This window comes from Aspergillus versicolor (assembly GCF_001890125.1).
Source record: "Aspergillus versicolor CBS 583.65 unplaced genomic scaffold ASPVEscaffold_7, whole genome shotgun sequence".
Taxonomy (NCBI): domain Eukaryota; kingdom Fungi; phylum Ascomycota; class Eurotiomycetes; order Eurotiales; family Aspergillaceae; genus Aspergillus; species Aspergillus versicolor.
In genome coordinates this window covers 487,224-506,724 of record NW_024467530.1, presented here as the reverse complement: position 1 = coordinate 506,724, position 19,501 = coordinate 487,224, and the positions used below count along the sequence as shown (strand labels likewise).

The 19,501-nt window shown below is 52.0% G+C and overlaps 7 protein-coding genes and 1 non-coding gene across 8 annotated transcripts; 3 read left to right on the top strand and 5 right to left on the bottom strand.

Annotated features, from left to right (window-relative positions):
* Positions 1-47: 47 nt before the first annotated feature.
* Positions 48-1,959, top strand: ASPVEDRAFT_43500 (putative vacuolar sorting receptor (Mrl1)). The gene is made up of 4 exons (XM_040812835.1): positions 48-622; positions 675-962; positions 1,017-1,143; positions 1,491-1,959. The coding sequence occupies exons 1-4, from the start codon at positions 255-257 to the stop codon at positions 1,512-1,514; spliced, it is 807 nt and encodes a 268-aa protein (XP_040669825.1). The 5' UTR covers positions 48-254; the 3' UTR covers positions 1,515-1,959.
* Positions 1,960-2,100: 141 nt separating this feature from the next.
* On the top strand, positions 2,101-2,171 carry ASPVEDRAFT_t107. Its single transcript has one exon. It is a non-coding gene; the product is annotated as a tRNA-Gly (tRNA).
* A 110-nt stretch (positions 2,172-2,281) lies between these two features.
* ASPVEDRAFT_171825 (putative C6 transcription factor) lies at positions 2,282-5,612 on the bottom strand. Its single transcript, XM_040808713.1, has one exon. It carries the CDS (start codon positions 5,459-5,461, stop codon positions 2,591-2,593), a length of 2,871 nt encoding a protein of 956 aa, XP_040669824.1. The 5' UTR covers positions 5,462-5,612; the 3' UTR covers positions 2,282-2,590.
* A 252-nt stretch (positions 5,613-5,864) lies between these two features.
* ASPVEDRAFT_171821 (uncharacterized protein) lies at positions 5,865-7,562 on the bottom strand (the record flags this gene model as incomplete). The annotated part of the gene is made up of 3 exons (XM_040808712.1): positions 5,865-7,232; positions 7,276-7,344; positions 7,389-7,562. 3 exons carry the CDS (start codon positions 7,560-7,562, stop codon positions 5,985-5,987), a joined length of 1,491 nt encoding a protein of 496 aa, XP_040669823.1. The 3' UTR covers positions 5,865-5,984.
* A 206-nt stretch (positions 7,563-7,768) lies between these two features.
* ASPVEDRAFT_136442 (uncharacterized protein) lies at positions 7,769-10,684 on the bottom strand (the record flags this gene model as incomplete). Its single annotated transcript, XM_040807295.1, is given in 7 exon segments — positions 7,769-7,927; positions 7,973-9,307; positions 9,375-9,437; positions 9,801-9,843; positions 9,860-9,967; positions 10,016-10,094; positions 10,138-10,684. 7 exon segments carry the CDS (start codon positions 10,682-10,684, stop codon positions 7,769-7,771), a joined length of 2,334 nt encoding a protein of 777 aa, XP_040669822.1.
* A 1,136-nt stretch (positions 10,685-11,820) lies between these two features.
* ASPVEDRAFT_152457 (TauD/TfdA dioxygenase family protein) lies at positions 11,821-13,141 on the bottom strand (the record flags this gene model as incomplete). The annotated part of the gene is made up of 3 exons (XM_040808310.1): positions 12,656-13,141; positions 12,056-12,597; positions 11,821-12,001 (listed from the first exon to the last, which is right to left on the bottom strand). Exons 1-3 carry the CDS (start codon positions 13,097-13,099, stop codon positions 11,821-11,823), a joined length of 1,167 nt encoding a protein of 388 aa, XP_040669821.1. The 5' UTR covers positions 13,100-13,141.
* A 449-nt stretch (positions 13,142-13,590) lies between these two features.
* On the top strand, positions 13,591-17,943 carry ASPVEDRAFT_63542 (uncharacterized protein). The gene is made up of 16 exons (XM_040815685.1): positions 13,591-13,793; positions 13,850-13,969; positions 14,022-14,289; positions 14,339-14,485; positions 14,537-15,332; positions 15,809-15,994; positions 16,043-16,100; positions 16,150-16,288; positions 16,334-16,412; positions 16,462-16,648; positions 16,699-16,804; positions 16,854-16,978; positions 17,039-17,184; positions 17,232-17,403; positions 17,461-17,691; positions 17,738-17,943. The coding sequence occupies exons 1-16, from the start codon at positions 13,660-13,662 to the stop codon at positions 17,835-17,837; spliced, it is 2,994 nt and encodes a 997-aa protein (XP_040669820.1). The 5' UTR covers positions 13,591-13,659; the 3' UTR covers positions 17,838-17,943.
* Positions 17,944-17,956: 13 nt separating this feature from the next.
* On the bottom strand, positions 17,957-19,237 carry ASPVEDRAFT_152454 (TauD/TfdA dioxygenase family protein; the record flags this gene model as incomplete). Its single annotated transcript, XM_040808309.1, has 5 exons — positions 17,957-18,154; positions 18,202-18,303; positions 18,351-18,722; positions 18,772-19,110; positions 19,160-19,237. 5 exons carry the CDS (start codon positions 19,235-19,237, stop codon positions 17,957-17,959), a joined length of 1,089 nt encoding a protein of 362 aa, XP_040669819.1.
* Between the last annotated feature and the right edge of the window lie 264 nt (positions 19,238-19,501).

Genomic DNA, 19,501 nt, shown 5'->3' with positions numbered 1-19,501 from the left:
GGTACCTAGTGAGGAGCAGAACGAAGGCGCCAAGGAACGAGCTCTCCTCCGCATCCAATCTGCAACGTTTCATCTCCTAACAACGATAGTGTCAGCACTGTCTTCTGTCGTCACAGATTTTTGTCTTCTATTCTTCAGGCTCATTCTACGTCTCCTTCCACCCGCCCTGCCTTCGTCGTCTCTGTCGCTAGCTTCAGCTCTCTCCTAGCTTGACCTCTCGCCGCCCGACTCGCGCTGGGCTTAGGATCCCCGCGATGAAGTCCCCAATCTCGATTCTCAGGTTCCTCCTGGCCTCTGCCTCTTTGACCTCTGCATACGCAATTCCCGGATCGCCGGATTCCGATGGGGCGCTGGCGCCGTGTGTCGCGCGCTCTCCAACTACAGGACTCTACTATGATCTGAACACCCTCACAGTACCACCGCCTCCAAGCGACGAGAAGTCCCGCAAATACGCCCGAGAGGAAAGCTGGCATGTGAAAGGATACGATTATGGCGCCAACTTTACGCTGAATATCTGCGGGCCCGTCATTGAGGAGGTCACGGATGTGGTCGGGGTGGATGAGATAATGTGGCAGAATGTCAGCGCATACTACCAGAAGGACGACAAGACATATTCAATCGGGTTTGTCGCTCATAGACTTCGATGGGTGGATTTTGGAGCTGACACAATGCAGGCAACAAGCGTCCGATCCATTTTTCCGGGGCCGTAAGCTTGTCATGAACTATACGGATGGCTCGCCGTGCGATGGCGAGTTCATTGAAAAGAGCTCGCACAAAAAGTCGACAATGCTGTCATTCCTATGCGACCGTGACATAACCGCGACCACACCGCTGATTTCGTTCGTCGGCACCATGGACCAGTGCACTTACTTTTTCGAAGTCCGAAGCGCTGCTGCTTGCGGCGGTTATAGCAACGATTCTGCTGGACAGGGTCTCTCTCCGGGCGGCATCTTCGGTGTTATGTGAGCAACACCTGCGTGGTCTACGCACTCCAAGCTAACCCGGTTGCTCCTTAGTGCTCTTATCGCCGTCGCAGCCTATCTGATTGGGGGTTGCGCCTACCAACGTACCGTCATGCACCAGCGCGGCTGGAGGCAATGCCCCAACTTCAGCCTTTGGGCAGGGATAATCGACTTTTTGAAAGTGAGTTTACTCTCGTTAATACCATTTCGGCGATCGGCCCGGGGCCATCGCTCGCATAGTGGCCGAAGCAATGCGAAGTTACCGGGTTCACGGCGGGATTGAACGTTGCTTGGTCTATCATCCCATTTGTTATTTCCTTTTTCTCTTGATAGAATGTACCTATAGAGCGCGGACCTCGCTATACGGATAGAAGCCAGGTCTAGCCTCGTCAACAACCTCAAAGAAGAAGCTAAACAGGCACACTCTATGCTGTCTCTAACGTCTTTTAATACTATACGGCTACTATTTCTACTATTTCCAGCTCACTCACATCACGTCGGGGGCAGTCATAGCTAACTTTCTCCCCGATCGGGAACAAATCCAGGACATGAGCATAATCCTCCTCTCCTCCATTGGACGCATGTTCCGGTTCAAGCGATCCCAACCCGCCTACGCATCCGCAGGGGGTTCTCAGCGCGGCCGTTTCTCCGATTCGCATCGAGGGCGCGCGGAGGATCTAGATGCGGAAAACCGACTCATAGATCAGCTGGATGAGGAATGGGATGATTAAGCACGGCGCTGTTTTTGCTTTCGTCGTGTCTCTCTTAAGTTTTTTGAGCCTATAATAGATGGTTTTGATTTGAAATGGAGATTATGTTTCCCCCATATTGATGTATAATATGTCTCCCGCGCCGTGGTGCGTGCTACCCCGAGCGGATATATATTGTTTTATTATGATTGAATGAGCTGTATCGTCGGGCCTGGTTCCAGTTTCATACACTATGACTCTTTCTTTTATAATCGAGGCACCTTCTCACCGCAATATATGTATTCAAGGTCCTCGTTTTTGCCCTGCGTGGTTTGAATAAATAAATTGACATCAATGGAGGAGATATGAGCCATCTAAAACTACACAGCCAAGCCAGGAACGTCGGGGCACATTATCATGTCAAGTTAAGTTACTCCACACATCAAATAGCATCATTGGTCTAGTGGTAGAATTCATCGTTGCCATCGATGAGGCCCGTGTTCGATTCACGGATGATGCACTTAGTTTTTTATTTTTATTTTTATTTTTTTCTAAATCTATTATAGCCATTCATCCCCAGTGATAATACGACTAGCCTGATACCATATTTGCAGGAGTAGCGAAGCGCTCCTCCTCCATCCGCAGTATCCAACAGCTAGGGCAGCGTTTACACGACCATTATCATGGTTTAAAATTATATTCAAGTATATAACATCGAAATCATCAAAACTATCATTCCATTCACCTTCCCACCCAAGCTAAAGCGCAAAATAATAATAATAAAATAAGCCATCATCCATACGAACTGACCGACAAACCGACCAGCAAGTACGCCACAGATCCAAAGACAATTCAAGATAGTACATAAATGGCATAGCAGAGACAATCAAAAAGATATCATCGAATGCGATTGGTCATCGTACAAAAGGGCAGTTGGGGCTATTCTTTCATTTCCGAGCCACGGTTCATCCCCGTCATCCCGAGATCGTATGCGCCCATGGGAATATTCCCTGCACCACCAAAGGCAGACAAGTCGGCCGCGTTGGCATCCGGTTGCGAGCTTGGGTCGAGATCGGCGCCTGCACCGATTGGGTCAAGGTTGAACGGGAGGAACCAGGCGCTGGGTTGGTAGAACTCGCCGGTTCCCGAAGGTGCGTTAGGGTCCATCTCGCCCGGGAAGAGACCGCCGCCGGTCTCTTGAGGGGGTGCTGCTACGTCTGCGCCGTTCATCACTGGGAACGGTTGATCATTCGGGACATACGAGGCTGGCGATGGCCTGAGGCCCTCGAATGAGTCGTAGACGAATTGTCGGTCTATTTGTGGCAGCTGGTCTGTCACGGGGAGGGTGAAGTCGAAGGGGGATTGGGCAAATGCTTGCTGGCCACGGTTTTGCTGGAACATCGGCTGCGGGAATCCTGTGCCTGACGTTCCGAGAATGCCTGCGGATGTTTCCATATTGACGTCGACGATCTGCTGAGACGCGGATGTTGGCGTTGTTTGGTCCACTGCTGTTGTGTCAATCCTGCTGCCGGCTCGGGAATGTTTTCGATGGATAGCGGTGGATTTTGGTGTAGGAGAAAGACTGGCGAAAAAGTCCTCAACACTTTGGAGGTCAGGTTTCTGGCTCATCACTGCCTCGTCATCGTTCTTCTTAGACGGGTGGTCCGGATCCTCCCAGTGCTGTCTTGACACGCCGTGAGGGTACTTGTCGAACCAGTCGCCATATTGGAACATGGGCGTGATAGGGCCATTGTGAGTGGCGACCGTGCCCTTGATTGCAGCATCTGCGAACTGTCGGTAACGGTCTTTGGCACTCTCCACCATGTAATGGAACATGCCCCAGTACTTTTTCATCTTGTTGAGGTAGCGGTAGGTATGTCGGAGGTTCTCCTTGGATCGAGCTTCTAGTTGTGTGTTTTTGGAAAAGATGCCCCAAATATGGACGGTACTCGCCGAATATGCACAGTATCCGGCGAAAGGAACCGTCAGAGGATATGGCGCTGCATGATCGATAAGGCTTGAGATGTGATGAGCAGCTTCCACTGCTGCCCGACCAGCGTTGCTGAGGAATGTTCGAGGCATATCCCGAGGAGGGCGTCCACCAGGAGATAGTGGAATGGCGAACTGATTCAGAAAGAGAGTATTTTGATGAATGATAATATGCAGGAACAGAAATTGGTTAGCAACACGGTCCGCTGCGTGAACCTGCAGGTTCTCATAGGTGAAATGCAAATGGCTCGGTAGGGAAGCAGAAAAATCTTCGATCTGCTTCTTGAGCCGCGAGTACCCGGACTCTGGTGACCATAGCGGGTGGTTATCTCGTCGTTTCCCACCAAGATTGAGGTAGTCAACTATACGGCCCCAAATGACGACGGCACGAATAATATATGCCAGCACGCCCATGTTGGACCTTGCATTGGATAGCTGGCCAACATCTTCCGGGACAGGGTTGAGCACATTACCCTCCAAGTCTTCAGTTGGCCCCGGAATCTCCATTTGAAAATGCGCCTCCTTGATAGGAAGTTGAATTTGAAGGAATTTCTCGTTACCGATCGGCGGACGCTGACTGCCGGACGAGTTATAGCGGTCCATCAGGAAGCAAGCCCACATTGTGCGTCTTCTTATCTCTCGATCTGTAAAGCTGAGCTGGGTACCGCCGCCATTGCCCTGCGCCAGCAGCGGATCATAGTCAAGCTCTCGGTGTAGCTGGAGAGCGTAGGCCATGCGCATGGCTTGACCGCCAAACGACCAACTGCGCCCACCATGGCACGTACCGAACTCATGGAGGCCGAGGAGTAAGAATACAGTCAAGATAGTAATGTTCGGTTCATCGTGCCGCTTGAGCGCAATATTAGCGGCCGGATTGGCCCAGTTCTCTCCGCGTAGAAACGGGGGTTCAGAGTTGATTTGCGGGTGGGTCGAGAAGCGGGCGGAGACGGCGCAAACGGCAAGAATGAGCACAGGAGGCACTGTCCGGGCCTTGAGTCTGCGTACGAAACTGGGCTTATGAAGAAGTAGATATGACTGGCCGTAGACGCAATCAAAGAACACCTCCGCGAGGTGCTCTTGAATCTCCAGCGAGGGCAAAAACTCAGCACCCTCGGTCATCAAATCAGGCCCATCGGATTTGCCCTCACGCCGCATAGGAAATGTATCCTGGGGCCCGCCGTTTCGGCTCGCCTGCGCCCATTGCTCCATTTCAGCGGCGAAGGCTTCATCGGCCGATCTCTTCTTCTGGGTCTTGGTGGTCTGGCCCGGCTGCGGCGGCCGCACATTGGACCTACCGATCGCTGCCATATCCCTCGTCTCATCCTTGGGGATCGTCTTGATGACCCGGTCCTCCATCCGCTTCAGCCGCTTATCCAACATAGCCATATAATCCGTGCGGGGGGCGGCCTTGCGAGTCGTGACCTTGTACACACAAGGAATGCGCGACCGCGAGCAGTGTTTGCAGGCGGGCTTTTCACCGGAGCAGCGAATCTTCTTCCGTCGACATGCAATGCAGGCCAGCGGCAGTCGCTTCCGCTCCTTGCCGGCCTTGGTCTTCATCTCGCTCCATGCTGGCTTGTCTCCGGACTGATCCTGGTTTTGGGAGGGGTCATCGTGGGGATCGAGGTCGAGGCCATGGTCGTGGCCTCCTTCTTGGAATGTGTGGTTTGAGTCGCCCGTGGCTAGGGCACTCCCTGGTTCGCGTGAGCTGGCGGGGCTGTGAGAGTCGAAGTCGTCGGGGTGAGCGGCGCCGTCGTGGTTTGGTGCAAAGGCAAGCGAGGTGTTTGTCGCAGGGGACTCGTCGGACTTGAGCGGGATCATAATGGGCGCAGGTACCCCGGCAACGGGGAGTAGATCATTGTATGGAGGGAGGGAAGTGGGAAAGGGGAGAGGTGTCCAGTAGGACGGAGAATGGGCAGACGGAGGATGTGCAGGAATAAGATCGCAATTATTATCTGGAGGCGGAGAAGACGAACTGTAGCTGGGCACAAGTCGGGGAAGCACGAGGGTCTTGGCTGAGTTAGTTATGTCCGGGGGATTAATAAGCTGCATAACTCCAGCCACACAGTGATGGCCAATTACTCCTATTTGAACGAGCCTGCATCGATGGCGTCAGCAATACAGCGACCATCATTGGGCAGTCCCGAAAACAGCTCTGGCGCAAAACTGGGCGAACCAGCAGAAGCACAACACCAATATGGTGCTCTCGAGCATCTAATATTGTGCATTTATTGGGCTCAACTTGGGATCTGCCGGGATCGCCGGGACGCGGCTCTTGTATCGGCTGTTAGATTACCATTATCATTATCATATGTAGCCCTACTTCTAGTTTTCCTGGTTCTATCTACAGGCGGTAGCGGAACCCAGGGGTGTTCCAGTCGGTCGCGTCACCATCCACCATTGAGATGGTAGACGGGATGAGAGGAGATGTTTCGGTGCTCCGATGGATGCCTGGCTGGTTTGGATCTGACAAATCGGGATTCTCCTGTGTATTTTCATGGTGATCCCGTCGAGCGTTGAGACTTCGCAGGTAAACGTAGAGAGAAAGCGACAGCGCCGCTGCAAGTGCATCGCAGATGAGGATTCCCCGGAACGAAGATTCGTAGCCTGGCGCCTCATTGGCATCGAACAGGTGAGGTCCTGCGATATTCCCTACACAGTATGCGATGAACATCGAACCCGTCATGGTCATTTTCTTGGTGACGCCCTTGTAGTTGGTCTGGGCTAGGGACATCGTTAACGGGAACGCGGCGGGGCCTGTAGCCAGGAGGAAAAATCCTATAAGCTGGATGCCCTGTGAAACGTGGTAGACGCGAGCATAGACTAGGATACTACCGGTGCCGCAACATGCTAAGACGCATACGATGAGGATGCAGTTGAGATTGCGGGCTCGTCCTGCGAGCCATCCCGTGAGAACAATCGCTGCACTGGCGGTGAAACTAAGTGGGATATGGATCAAGGTGGATTCCAGCGCTGTGAAGCCAAAGGATTTGATGACGAGGTTTGCGAAGTTCTGAATTCCCCCATTGGGTATCTGGGTCAGGACAACAATTGCTAGAAGATGCCATGTTTTTGGATCGCGGAAGCATTCTATTGCTTGGTCGGAATCCCACTCGGTTGTCTCTGTCTGGCCTGTTCCAGCTGTAACGGCGCGACGAGAGACGAATGCCCTTTCTTTCTCCGTCAAGAAAGGTGCACTGGAAATCGTGTCCGGGAGGAATGCGAGAATGGCAAAGCCCCATACGAAGGTGGCAAGGCCAAGGATGATGTACATCCACATCCAAGGACGGAGAGGGTGCTCTATATGGCCAATACCATACGCAAGAACATTTCCAACCAGTCCCCCCATGGAATTACCCGAGAACCAGATACTGGTCCTAACGGGGATCTCGTCGCGGGTGTACCACGTCGTAGTGATGAACATGAAGGCCGGTGTGATTGTTGCCTCTGCAACACCTAACAAGAACCGGACTGCGAGTAGGCCTTCATAATTGACACAAGCAGCTGTCAGGGAGACCACGGCGCCCCAAAGGAGAGTGTTGATGGCCAGGTATTTGGCCACCGGGACGCGAGGGATGAGAAAGTTCGTGGGCTATTTGGTCAGCACGATTTAACTGCGAGAACGTCGGTCATACCCATTGCCAGACAAGGTATCCAAAGTAGAAAATACTGGACACCCAGCTATACTGCTGCCCGACCAGATGCTGAAATTGTTAGCCACAGTAGGTATAAATGGGAGCTCCTTTACCGTATCCTCGATCAAGCCAAAGACGGAGGCGCTGGACAGGATGGTCTTGTCCATGAAACTGAGCATATAGGTGGTAAACAAGAGGGGAATTAGGCGCCAGTCGACCTTGCGCAAGACTCGTGATGGCACAACTGTGAGCTCATCGTAGTCATGCTCATCGTGGTTGCGATTCATCTGGTGGTTAGGAGTGGGTTGTTGCGGGGAAGTGAAGTTCACGTTTGAATTCTTATTCTTATCGATCTTCACTTTGTAATCATCCACAGGAATCTACCGTAGCATACAGCGAATTAAATATTAAATTAAATAAACAAATCGAGTGCACTTTGTCGGCCCAACCCTGTCGGCACGGGCCGAAGCACTGTAGTTCATCAAATCATACTCTACCTGTGTTTCTTGTCTTCGCTCTTGTAGCGCACACCGTGGCAGGCAAGAAGATATTTTGAGAACAATCCGGTCGCAAAGTCATCAAAATCCTCGTACTTCGCTCCCAGACGATAGGCCGCTGCAATTCCCGACACACACGCGATTTCGTGCATATTCTACAACAATTAGCATAACTATGAAGGAACCAGAGTGAGACTTACAACCAGAGTCCACGCCCCAGCAAACAACGTCCTGTTCTTCCCATTGATGAACATCATCCCAGGCACAACCCGCAGGTAATGCTGCCACCGATGGCCAAACTGATGCCACCACTTCTTCCCAATGATCTTGTCCTTGTCAATCGCATCCCACGTCCAGAGACCCTGCCGCTGTTGGTCGAGGAATATTGTCTGATACACATGCTGGTCTGGCGGATAGGGCCTGTTCCCAGCTCCTACGCTCTCTCGGAACTGATGCTGGTAGTTCGAGCAGTCAAACCCCATCTCGATCTTCTCCTGCTCGCTCGCATACGAATGGGTGAAGTACATCGGATTGAACCCTGTCCATCCATCTTCCTCGCATGTCGACGACGCCTTCGCAAACGCAAGCTGCTCTTCTCGCTCTGTTGTTGTCGCCGCACCGCAGAGCTCATCTCGGGCCTTCGTCTCGAACACACTGTTAAAATACCCTGCATCGCTGTGTGTGATTGTCACGTCGTCGAAGAACTTCACACCCCCAAGAACCCATTTCTCCTTCCACGTTGCGCGCTGTCCGAGAATCTTCAACGACTCGTCCGCTGGCGTACACAGGACCATCTCGTCAAACTCCTCCTGCTGCTCTCTCTCATATGTACGCATACCCAGCACAACCCCATCATCGTCTCTACGCACAACCTCAACCTCAGTTCCAAGCAAAATCCTAACCCTCTTGCGCTCCTCTAAATCCCTCCTCCAATCCGCATAAAACTCCCCTAATCTCGGAAACGTATACATCACCGGCAACCCACTCACAAGCCCTTCCTGGTCAAACTCCCAAAGCCTCATCTCCGGGTCCCCAAACAACCTCTCCAATAACCCAGAAGCAACATTCGGCGTCTGGTTCCCCGTCCCCAGAAACAGCGCCACCAGCGGCAAAAGCATCTTATTCCCAAACTCAGTGCTGAAGCGGAATAATCTCAATAAAACCTTGATAGGCAGAATCCCAAAGACAGGGAACCCATATTTGATAATCTTCAGCACACGCCCGAATTTCACTATCTCACCGCGGAACTGCTCGATTAAGGGGGAGGGGAAGACATTCGTGAAAAAACTATCCTTCCCCTTTCCAAATGAGACTTGCAGTTTTACTTCGTGTGCGCTGTGTCCCTGCTCGTGGAAGAACTTGAATGTGTGTTTGAAGATGGAGCTGCCCCCCTGCACGCCGTCGTTGAGCCAGGACGCGCCGTATTTGGAGGCGTCGAGGTCGAGTGAGGTTGCTTGGCCGCCTGTTTGGGTGGCGCTGTCAATGAGCGTTAGGTTGAATTTCTGCGGGTGTTTTGCGAGTGTTGAGGCGCAGGACTGGGATGGTTATTACCCATTCAGGTTGTTTGGATGCTGCTTAACTGTATTGTTTGTGAGGGCGTACCATTCCTGCTGCGCCGGCGCCGATGATGGCGATGCGCTTCTTTTCTTTGCTTGTCATTGTAGACTAGTTTTGGTACGTGAGAAGTAGGTGATATAAAATTAAATAGTTGGTTTATTGGTTTCGTTAAGGTTTGATAAAGTTATCGTGTAAGTAACGTGGTGATGTCATCCCAGTAGCATAAAAATAGCCAATTACAAAGTTCAACATACAAAATCCTTCAGTAGATAAACAAAATTTGCAGAAATCATTATAATAGACGGAAATCAAAACATAACACTTGGTATCACCTGCGCAGGAGGATATAAAATCTCAGACCCGAAGGGGAGAGAGGGCTGTTAAAACGCCAAAAGAAAGCCGGTGTGGTATCATATTGCAGTACTGCCCGGAGATTGAGAAGCAGCATGTTTCGCTGGCAGTTTGGATTACTGCATTAGATAGGTGTTGCTCGAGAATTGCGCAATGTCGCACGCTGCTGCGAGCATTACTGCGCCTTAGGTCGACCGCGCGAGCGAGGAGCCGCATTGGTCAGAGAAGACACAATCTCCTCCCCAAGGACGTGGAGGTTCCAAGCAGGAACGACAATCCAAAGACCGCTGCAACCATATTAGCAATAGAAGCGCGATGAAGTCGACAAAACATACTTTAAGATGACCCAGGCGACAAGAGGCCAGAACTCATTATGGCCGATGTTCTCGAAGTTGGAGAAATATTCCTGCAGCCCTAAAAATCGTTAGCTCTTATTGTCGCGTATTCTTGCGCCCACACTTACAGTAAAGCAGAGTCTTTGAGACCGTCGCAACAGAGGAGCTGAAGGCCGCCAACAATGCGGTTGCACCCACGCGACCCGGGACGACTTTATCCGCGGCAAGAAGCCACGACAGCGTACTCTCAGATCCACGCGACGACTTGGAGGAACGGCTCGCAGGTGCGCCGTGCGCGTACACAACATACAGGTAGTACAGATAGCCACCCGTTTCGACGAGGTTCAGGATAGTTTGCGCAGCGGTGAAGCCGTTGTTCGCGTTATATGCAGGCCAGCCGTAGATGTAGTCGACGGTCCCGTACCACGCGTACCCGGACCACAGCGCGTGCCATTTCCCGCCGGACATGGAGTGCGGGCGCAGCAGCACGTAGGCTGCGTCCCACAGGACGAGCGGGATGGAGAAGAGCAGCCAAAGCGTGACGGCGGTTGTGGGCGTGTGTACCCATTTCTTGGACGAGACGCCGTTGTTTTCAGATGAAGACGGCGTGGACGCCTTTGTGGGCGCGGGCGAGTCGTACTCGCGGGGGTGGTGGCGCGTTGAAACCATGATGGTCGAGGACGGTACGGACGGGGAGTATAGGGGTCGTACGATCTGGGCAGTGGGGTGGTAAGTCGAGGCAGCAGTTGCGAAGGCCGAGAGATCGTGGATTTGAAGACAGGGATTGAGAGAGGAACAACAAAGGATGTTAGTGGACGCGACAGAGAAGGAGAACAACGCCGGCCCTGGCGCTAAACATGAGGGGGGGGGAAGGCTGGAGAATGGAGAGTGGGAATGGGGGAACGGAGACTGCGACGGCACCGTGACTGGCTGACTGCGGTCGTACCATGACGTCACTTATAAGCCACCAGCCACATGTGGCTTAGCAGCAGTATACACTCAATTACCAGTCTATGAGCCCAATGAATAACTGAGCAATGCTTATACGGTAAGAAATAGGTCAACTACCTGTATGTAAGTACGACCGCCTACACAGATTTACCCCCACTCGACTCAGACGACAATGTAACTTCATTCTCCCTAACAACCGCTCTCTTGTCCCCGTCATAAAAAGCCCTCGCAAATGGCGCACTCCACCATGACTGCAACGAAGTATTTGTATTCGTATTTGGAGCTGCATTCCTATTTGGCTCGTGTACCCTAGTCGACCCCCCAAAGACCTCGCGGTCTGCGGTATTCATACGCAGAGGCGAGCTGTGGTCGCGCGGGTGCCAGAATGACAGTAAACAGTGGCTTTATTGCAGTATAAACTGGAGAGTCCACCAACCAGTAAACAAAGAAGCAGAGACACGCATTTCTCAGACAGCACTCGGGGACTCGAGGATCACTGCGAGATGCAACTGGCCATAGATCTCTGCAAGCAGCCGAATTGAGCTAGTAGTGGGATTGTGTTTCTTTCAACTTTGAACCTTGTTGGAACCTGGTTGATCTGATTTTTGGGCAGCCCTAACCGTGCTTTCCCCAACATTGGCACCAAGCCACCAACTAAAACACGAACAATTGGTTAGGGACCCCTGCTTCCGTGAAGCTTAATAGCTTGCGCACTGTCCATGTGTTAAAGTACCTCTTAGAATAGCTCTCCGCGTTGGTCTGTGCGTGGCCTCTTATCGAAAGACTGGAAGCGGAAATAAAGGGTATTAATTGAAATATTTGATGAATCAAACTAGATTATGTGCTTTGCGACACTACTGGGTTAGGCGCAGTCGTTCCAACTCCTCGACCTCGTCGCGCCCTAAAACACCCAGCGCCTCCCTGCGACTCTTCGCCTTAGGGTCAAAGAAGGGCTTCTCTGCCAGTGCCGTAACGCGCGTGCCATGACGAGGCTCAGAGCCTTCATAGTCCCAGCTCGCATTGTGGATAGTGATCCTGCCACAGTTAGCACCTTGGAAGCTGGAAAGACAGCGGACACAGAAGACATACCGGTTATCCCACAACGCACTCGTCCTCGGACTCCACTTAAACCGCACCTGGATGTCCACATTCTTCTCAAACACATCGTAGAGATACCCCAAGATCAGGTCACTCTCCGCACGATCCAGCCCAACAATCCGATCCGTCATGGCCCGGTTCACCCACAGTGCCTTCCACCCCGTCGCCGGGTGCACGCGCACAATCGGATGCTCGCGCTCCACGTACTTGGGCCCGGCCTCGGGGTTCTTGCGGTCTAGATAAGGGTGCGCGGAGCGGTAGATGGCCGTGCGGCCGTCGATGATCTGTCGGAAGGCCGGGGATAGTTTCTCGTATGCGGCGTAGCCGCTAGCCCAGAGCGTGTCTCCGCCGATGGAGGGGACGGTGTCGTTGTGGAGGTGTGTTACGCCTGCGGGCTGTCGCTCGTGGACGAGATCTGTATGCCATCGTGAGGCGCCTCCGGGGCGTCGGAAGTTGGCTGGGAATTCTGTTGCTTGTAGGGCTGGCCAGATTACGGAGACGCCGGGGAGGCCGGGGACTTGGGCGACTTGGGGCTGTATTAGTTAGTAAGTACTTCATTTCATTTCTTTTTTTACTAGTGGATTGGCATACGTGAACTTCAATCTCGCCGTACCACTCCCCTAGCTGTCTCTGTTGCTGCGGCGAGATATCCTGGTCGCGGAAGAAGACGACGCTGCGCTCGGCAATCAGCAAGCCCAGCTCGTCCTTTTGCTGGTCTGTCAAGTCCTTCAGCTGCAAGCCTACGATTTCCGTTCCGATGTTCTTCGTCAAGTGGATGACTTCCTTTGCTGCAGAGAGGAGGGCCTTCTTTTCCGGATCTGCTCGACTACCAGGGTCAACGTGCTTACGATCGTAGTCGCGGATCCGGTAGACATCGTCTAGATACAGAGGACGGGACGGACGGTAGGGATATCCATTCGAGAGGTCGATCTCGGCTTTTTCAAGCCTTTCTAGGGTTGTCTTGGGGAGACCGAGGGAGTCTTTCCTTGGCTCTGCAACGTCGACGATGCTGGGGTCGATTGGGGCTGGGGCCATGGTTACAGTAAGTTCAAATCAATCAGACAGTAGATATTAGAATGGGATGCCAAAGCTTGGTCTACAGTGTGGAACCGACGGGAGCAAGGCGTTTTATCTGCGAATTTTTGGTTTGTATCTCGAGCGTTGAGAGGACATCGATCACACCATAGTTTAGATTCATTCGCACCACGACCGTAGTATATCATACCCCTCCTTACCCCTCTCTCTCTGACTTTACTGACGCGCCATTATTCGGTTGGATATCCTGCTGGATATCTTGTTGGAGAGACTCCGTCTCGTCTTGCAGCGATACAATCACGCCTGGGCCTGCATTTCTAATCAGCACCCCACGCCCAAAGGATCCAAAAGAGAACACGCCATTCCGATTTCCCGAATCTCACAAGGACCAAACCAGGCCAGCCGGAGTCTGAATTGCCATAATGACACCACCGTAATCGTCGATAGCGTTACCGTAGGCCCCAATCCCAACGGGCGTCTGTTGATAAACGGGCGGTACTCCGAATTCTGGGCTGTAATATCTTCATGCTAAATATCAACCTGCATTGCAACACGACAACATGACGCGCCCACAGATTCGCCGAGTCGCAGTTATCGGCGCAGGCATTAGTGGTGTCGTGTCTGCAGCACACTTGCTGAATGCCGGGTTAGACGTGACTGTCTTTGAGAGGAGTCATGCGGCTGGGGGTGTCTGGTGCGCCATTATAACTCTTGAATACTCAATTACCCAGAGAATTAATCTTGGACCAGGCTGTACGATGAGCGGAAAGCGCCCGAGCCATCGTATACATCGCTGAAACCGCTCGCATCCGAAGCGCATTTCGACACGGACAAGGGGCGCGATATTTCTCTCGCCCATGCACCGCCGGGGTACGCTTCCTTCATTTACAGATCAATGAGTAGAGCTGATTGATACTGCCAGACCGTGCTACAACGGGCTGAAGAATAATGTATCTACACCACTGATGCGCGTCAAACTCAATGCCTGGCCCGAAGGGACGCCGGATTTCGTCAGCCACTCGGTGATGAAGGAATATATTCAGGATACGTCGCTGAAGACGGGAGTCCAAAATATAACCATCTATGGGGCACGGGTTAAGAATATTTCGAAGGAGGGTGGCTCGTGGGAGGTTACGTGGTCGAGACTGGAGCAGGACGGCGATGGCCTCACGGAACGAGAGCAGATATGGGTGGGTCTCTATGCTTACACCGGCACTACTTTCCGACTAATGGGAATAGACGTTCGATGCTGTTGTTGTTGCCTCTGGACATTACCATACGCCTCGAGTGCCGGATACTCCAGGCCTCGCAGAAGCAAAAGCGCGCTGGCCGGAGCGTATATTCCATTCGAAGCGATATAGGAAACCCGAGGGATATGAGAAGAAGGTATTCTATTCTACACACCATACAAAAGCCAATACTAACAAAAAGGAATAGAACGTCCTCCTAATCGGAGGTGCCGTGTCTGCTATCGACATCTCAAGGGAAATCGGCCCGCAAGCAGGAACCATCTACCAGAGCACACGCAACGGCGAATTCGACATCGCAGCCAGCATTCTCCCCGAGAACGGCGTCCGGATAAGCGAGATCACACGGTACGAGATCCTAGACGACGCCGACGCCGACGACAGTAAGCCACTCCCGTTGAAAGTGCATTTAAAGTCCGGCCAGGAACTCTGCGGCCTGGACCAGGTTATCATATGCACAGGATACCAATTTACATTGCCCTTCCTGCCATCGTACCACGACGACAGCCTCTCGCCAAAAGAAGCGAACGAGACAATTCTCATCACGGACGGGACGCAGGCGCATAATCTGCACAAGGACATCTTCTATATCCCCGACCCGACCCTTGCATTCGTGGGTGTGCCCTTCTACACCGCCACATTTACGCTGTTTGAGTTTCAAGCCATCACCATCGCGAACGTGTTCTCGGGCAAAGCGGAAACACCACCAGAGAGTAGCATGAGACAGGAATACAACGACAGAGTAAGCAGAAAGGGGGCCGGGAAGCGATTCCATTCGCTCAAGGACATTGAGGAGGACTACGTGAAGGAGCTACTGGACTGGATTAATGGGCCAAGGGCAGAAAAGGGCCTTAGTCCCATCGAGGGACATACTGAAACATGGCACAAGGCGAAGGAAGCGCAGCGCGAGCGTCTGAAGGCATTTTTCGAAGACAACGGCACGCGCAGGGACAGTGGGATCGGGGCACTCCCAGAGCTCCAGACGTGTAGCGCATGAGCCAAAAACAGGATAGAAGTCTGCGACATGCGTAATAGATTATGGATCGTCGGATTTCGGAAATCGGCTTTAAAGTCTGAATCAGGCATGAATTTTCCTTGGGTGCAGCAGCTCTCTTATCGATGGCCTCGTTCGTACAGAAATGGTGTGCTCCTTACATGGGGCTGTGGGTTTAGATACTTTACCCCTCACAGGTCGTCAAATAGCCAGTCTTTTTCTTTGAACCGCGGGCGGATTGAGGGTTGTTATTGGAGATGGGCGATGGTGCGAGTGCTGATGGCGATGAGCAATAATTAGGGCTCGGGACGGCGAGCTGCGTGAGTTTAGCTTGAATGACCCCATCGACAGCTCCTCCACTCTGCTTGCCGTGCCACATCTCGGACAGCTTCCGGGAAATAAATCTCTATAAAAGGAATTCCACCCGCTGTACTGCCCCGGGGTCGACACTAAATCGGAGGGTTGCAGTCACAATGGCTTCTCCCAAGGCGATTGAAGAGCGCGCTGCGACTCCCGCAGATCCCACTGCGGTCATCCAGCAGACTCCAAAGAAGAGATGGGTCAGTTACATCTGGGATACATTCGACAAGTCGCCCGAGGAGCGAAGGCTTCTCACTAAGCTTGATGCTGCGATTCTTACCTTTGCATCGTTAGGTGGGCATTCAAGTCGTTGGTTGTGGGGATAGAGCTAACAAGTACAAGGATACTTCATCAAGTATCTTGACCAAATTAATATAAACAATGCATTCGTTTCTGGAATGTACGTGTATCTTGATCAAGTACCCCGGGTGGAGACTGATATTCCACAGGAAAGAAGACCTGGGCATGTACGAGAACCAGCTCAACTATATGCAAGCAAGCTGGACAGTCGGCTATGTCATTGGCGAAATCCCCAGCAACATGCTCCTCACCAAGATCCGGCCGAGGTATTGGCTGCCGGCGATGGAGGTAAGACTGCAACTGCTACTACTGAGACCATGCTAATGTATGCAGCTGCTGTGGACGATCCTCACGTTCTCCCAAGCGAGATGCAACAAGGCCACCCAGTTTTACGTCATTAGATTCTTCGTTGGTATGGCTTCTCTAGTCTGGAAATACTGGACATCGCTGATAGAGTATAGGTCTCGCGGAGAGTACATTCTATCCCGGAATGCAGTATCTCATCGGATGCTGGTACAGGAAGGACGAGCTTGCGAAACGGTCCTGCATTTTCCACACCAGCAGTGGTATTGCGAGTATGTTTTCAGGATACCTGATGGCTGGGGTGTATAATTTGGGTGGAAGAGGAGGGTTTAAGGGGTGGCAATGGTATATGTCCCTGTCAGTAAGCTGGTGTTCATAGATACTAACCTGGACAGGCTCTTTATTGTCGACGGCATAATCTCCCTCCCTATCGCTCTAATGGGCTTTATCATCCTCCCTGACGTGCCTGAAATCTCAAATCCATGGTACTTAACCAAGGATGTAGGTCTCCCTTATCGAAGAAACCAACGGATGCTGAACCAGTATATAGGAAGTCAAACTCTCGCAGAAACGCATGGAGCTCGAAGGCCGAAGAACCAGAGGGCCGTATACAAGAGCCAAGCTGAAAAAGATATTTACCTCCTGGCACATCTACTTCCTCACCATCGCATACATGTGAGCACGCAGCCAACATAGCTTATCTTCAAAGCTTCCCATACTAACTTCGAGCCATAGAACTTTCAACAACTCAAGCGGCGGCCAGCCTGTCTTTCAACAGTTTCTTAAAGCATCAACCGACCCAGTATATAGTGTCGGTCAGATCAACGCCTACCCAACGACAACGTACGCGGTGCAGGTGGTAACAACCCTCATCTACGCATGTACGTATCATCCCACGAACTAAATCTTAACATACTAACCAGAGCAGGGTCGTCGGACTCCTTCCTCGGCGGCCGTCGCTGGCCACCGGTTCTAGTCGGCGCCGTCTCAAACATCATCTGCTACACTTCGCTTGCCGTCTGGGATATCCCAGTGGGCTGGAAGTGGACGGTCTTTATTATGAGTGGTGCCGGGTTTGGTCTGAGTGGGCTTCTTATGGCGTATGTTCTTACCTCGTTAACCCAAGGCTTTTTAAAGAAAGAGACTGACAAATGTAGATGGGCTCATGAGATCTGCTCCGACGACAATGAAGAGCGTGCCCTAGTCGTTGGCAGCATGAACGAACTTGCGTACGTCTTCCAGGCCTGGCTCCCGCAGGTGGTGTGGCAGCAGATAGACGCGCCGCAGTATAGGAAGGGTTATATCACCGGGACGATCATGTCTACGATCTTGATTATCACGACGTTTACGATCCGTTGGCTGCAGCATTGGGAGGATGGGAAAAAGAGGTATGTATATGCTGAATTTTCGAAGGGCTATGCTAATATCATGTAGTGAGGATCTGAGTGAGTCGGACACTGTTGGTGAGCCCGCGGAGAGCGTTTCGAGTCGGGCAGCCGAGAATGTAGTGGTGGATGTGCAGGGGAAGTCGTGATTATAATCAGATATACAAAGCTCAGGATCATGTGTATGGACAAGAGACTGTATATACAATTGTATATACGTGAATAACATTAAAATTAAGAAATGGAGTAAATTCCCTACGGGCTTGGTCTACCAGACAGTCTCTAACCCATCAACACCGACGGGTTTCTCACCAAGTGTAGTGAGCCGAATCCCATGGCGCAGTCCATCGCTTGTCGTATCATAATCTGAAATGGCTGTATGGGCAGTAACGCGGTTGTCCCAGAGAGAAACAGTCCGATCATCCCATTTCACACGGACCTGGATATCTTGCGAAAGAGCAATGTGCTGTCTCATGTTAGTTTGTAGTAGTATCTAATAGGGCATATGCCAACCTTGAACAAGAGCTGTAGAATAGCGTCCGATTCCTCGTCCTTTAAACCGATAATGCGCTTCGTGAATCCGGGGTTCACAAACAGTGCTTTTGCCCCAGTGACCTAGCCCATAGTTAGTCCTGTCCCTGCCTTGGAGATTGAATACATACCGGATGAACCCTGACAATGGGATGCTCAGACCTAACAGGCTCTCTCCGGACATGCTTCCCATCAAGCCGCGCCCTCTCGGCCTGGGGAAACCCACTATGCTCTGCCCGCAGGCCCTCAACTAACTTCCTGATAGGCTCAGACAGGCGCTCGTACGCAGCAACCTGAGAGACCCAACCGGTATCACCACCGGTTGAGGGGACACTGAGCAGCGAGAGCAACGTCACACCGGGCGGCTGGTGCTCGTAGGAGACATCCGAATGGTAACCGGTTGTCGACAATTTGCTCGATCTCTGCTGTAGACGGTACAGGTTGTCTGCGCCTAGATAGATGTTGTGGAACTCGATATGGCCTTCAACGTGAGCACCAACGGGCTAGACGGATTAGCCTAGTTCATTGAAATTGTATACGATGCAAACACACATGAACGTGAAGCCTGCCAAAGTAGGAAGCGAATTCCTTCTGCTTCTCTGGACCGATATCCTTGAAGTCCTGATCGCGGAAGACAACGACTCCGCGCTCTGCGATGAGCAGGGCCAGCTCATCCTTCTGGACGTCCGTAAGCTGCGACAGCTGTAGCCCACGGACTTCAGAGCCTACACGAGGCGTGAGTTTGGTGATTTCTACATTGGAGTCTCCGGTTTGAAACAGGTGAGGCTTGGCCTTGTCGGCCGCGTGGCCCCGGTCCTTGAATTCAAATGGCTCCGTGGGGGGAAACTTAGTTTCATTGTCGTAGACGGGCAAGTAGCGGGAATATTTGTACTGGTCATTTTTAGAGCTGCTTGGAGAGTAATGCGTGAGTAGGGTTTACCTCGCTGTGGGCTCCGTCGTCGAAGGCCTTGACGACGGCGGGTACGGCCTCGCCTTCTTTGGTGAGTGTCACAGACATGATAATTGCATTAGATAGGTGACAATGCGGGCACAGGATATTAAGCAAAATATATACGACAGGCATGCACCCCGCTCGTTTTATTTTCGATCGGCGCTCTCCAGAACTCCAGACAGCTGCAGCGTCGACTTGGCAATAACGCAGCCGATTGTGCCATCATCGTCATATTTGATACCATCGACCCCTCATAGGCTGCGGCAAGCAGAATATCCCGCGTGCATGTTGCAATTGTCAACTATCTTTTAACTCCAACTTTGTTGGTGT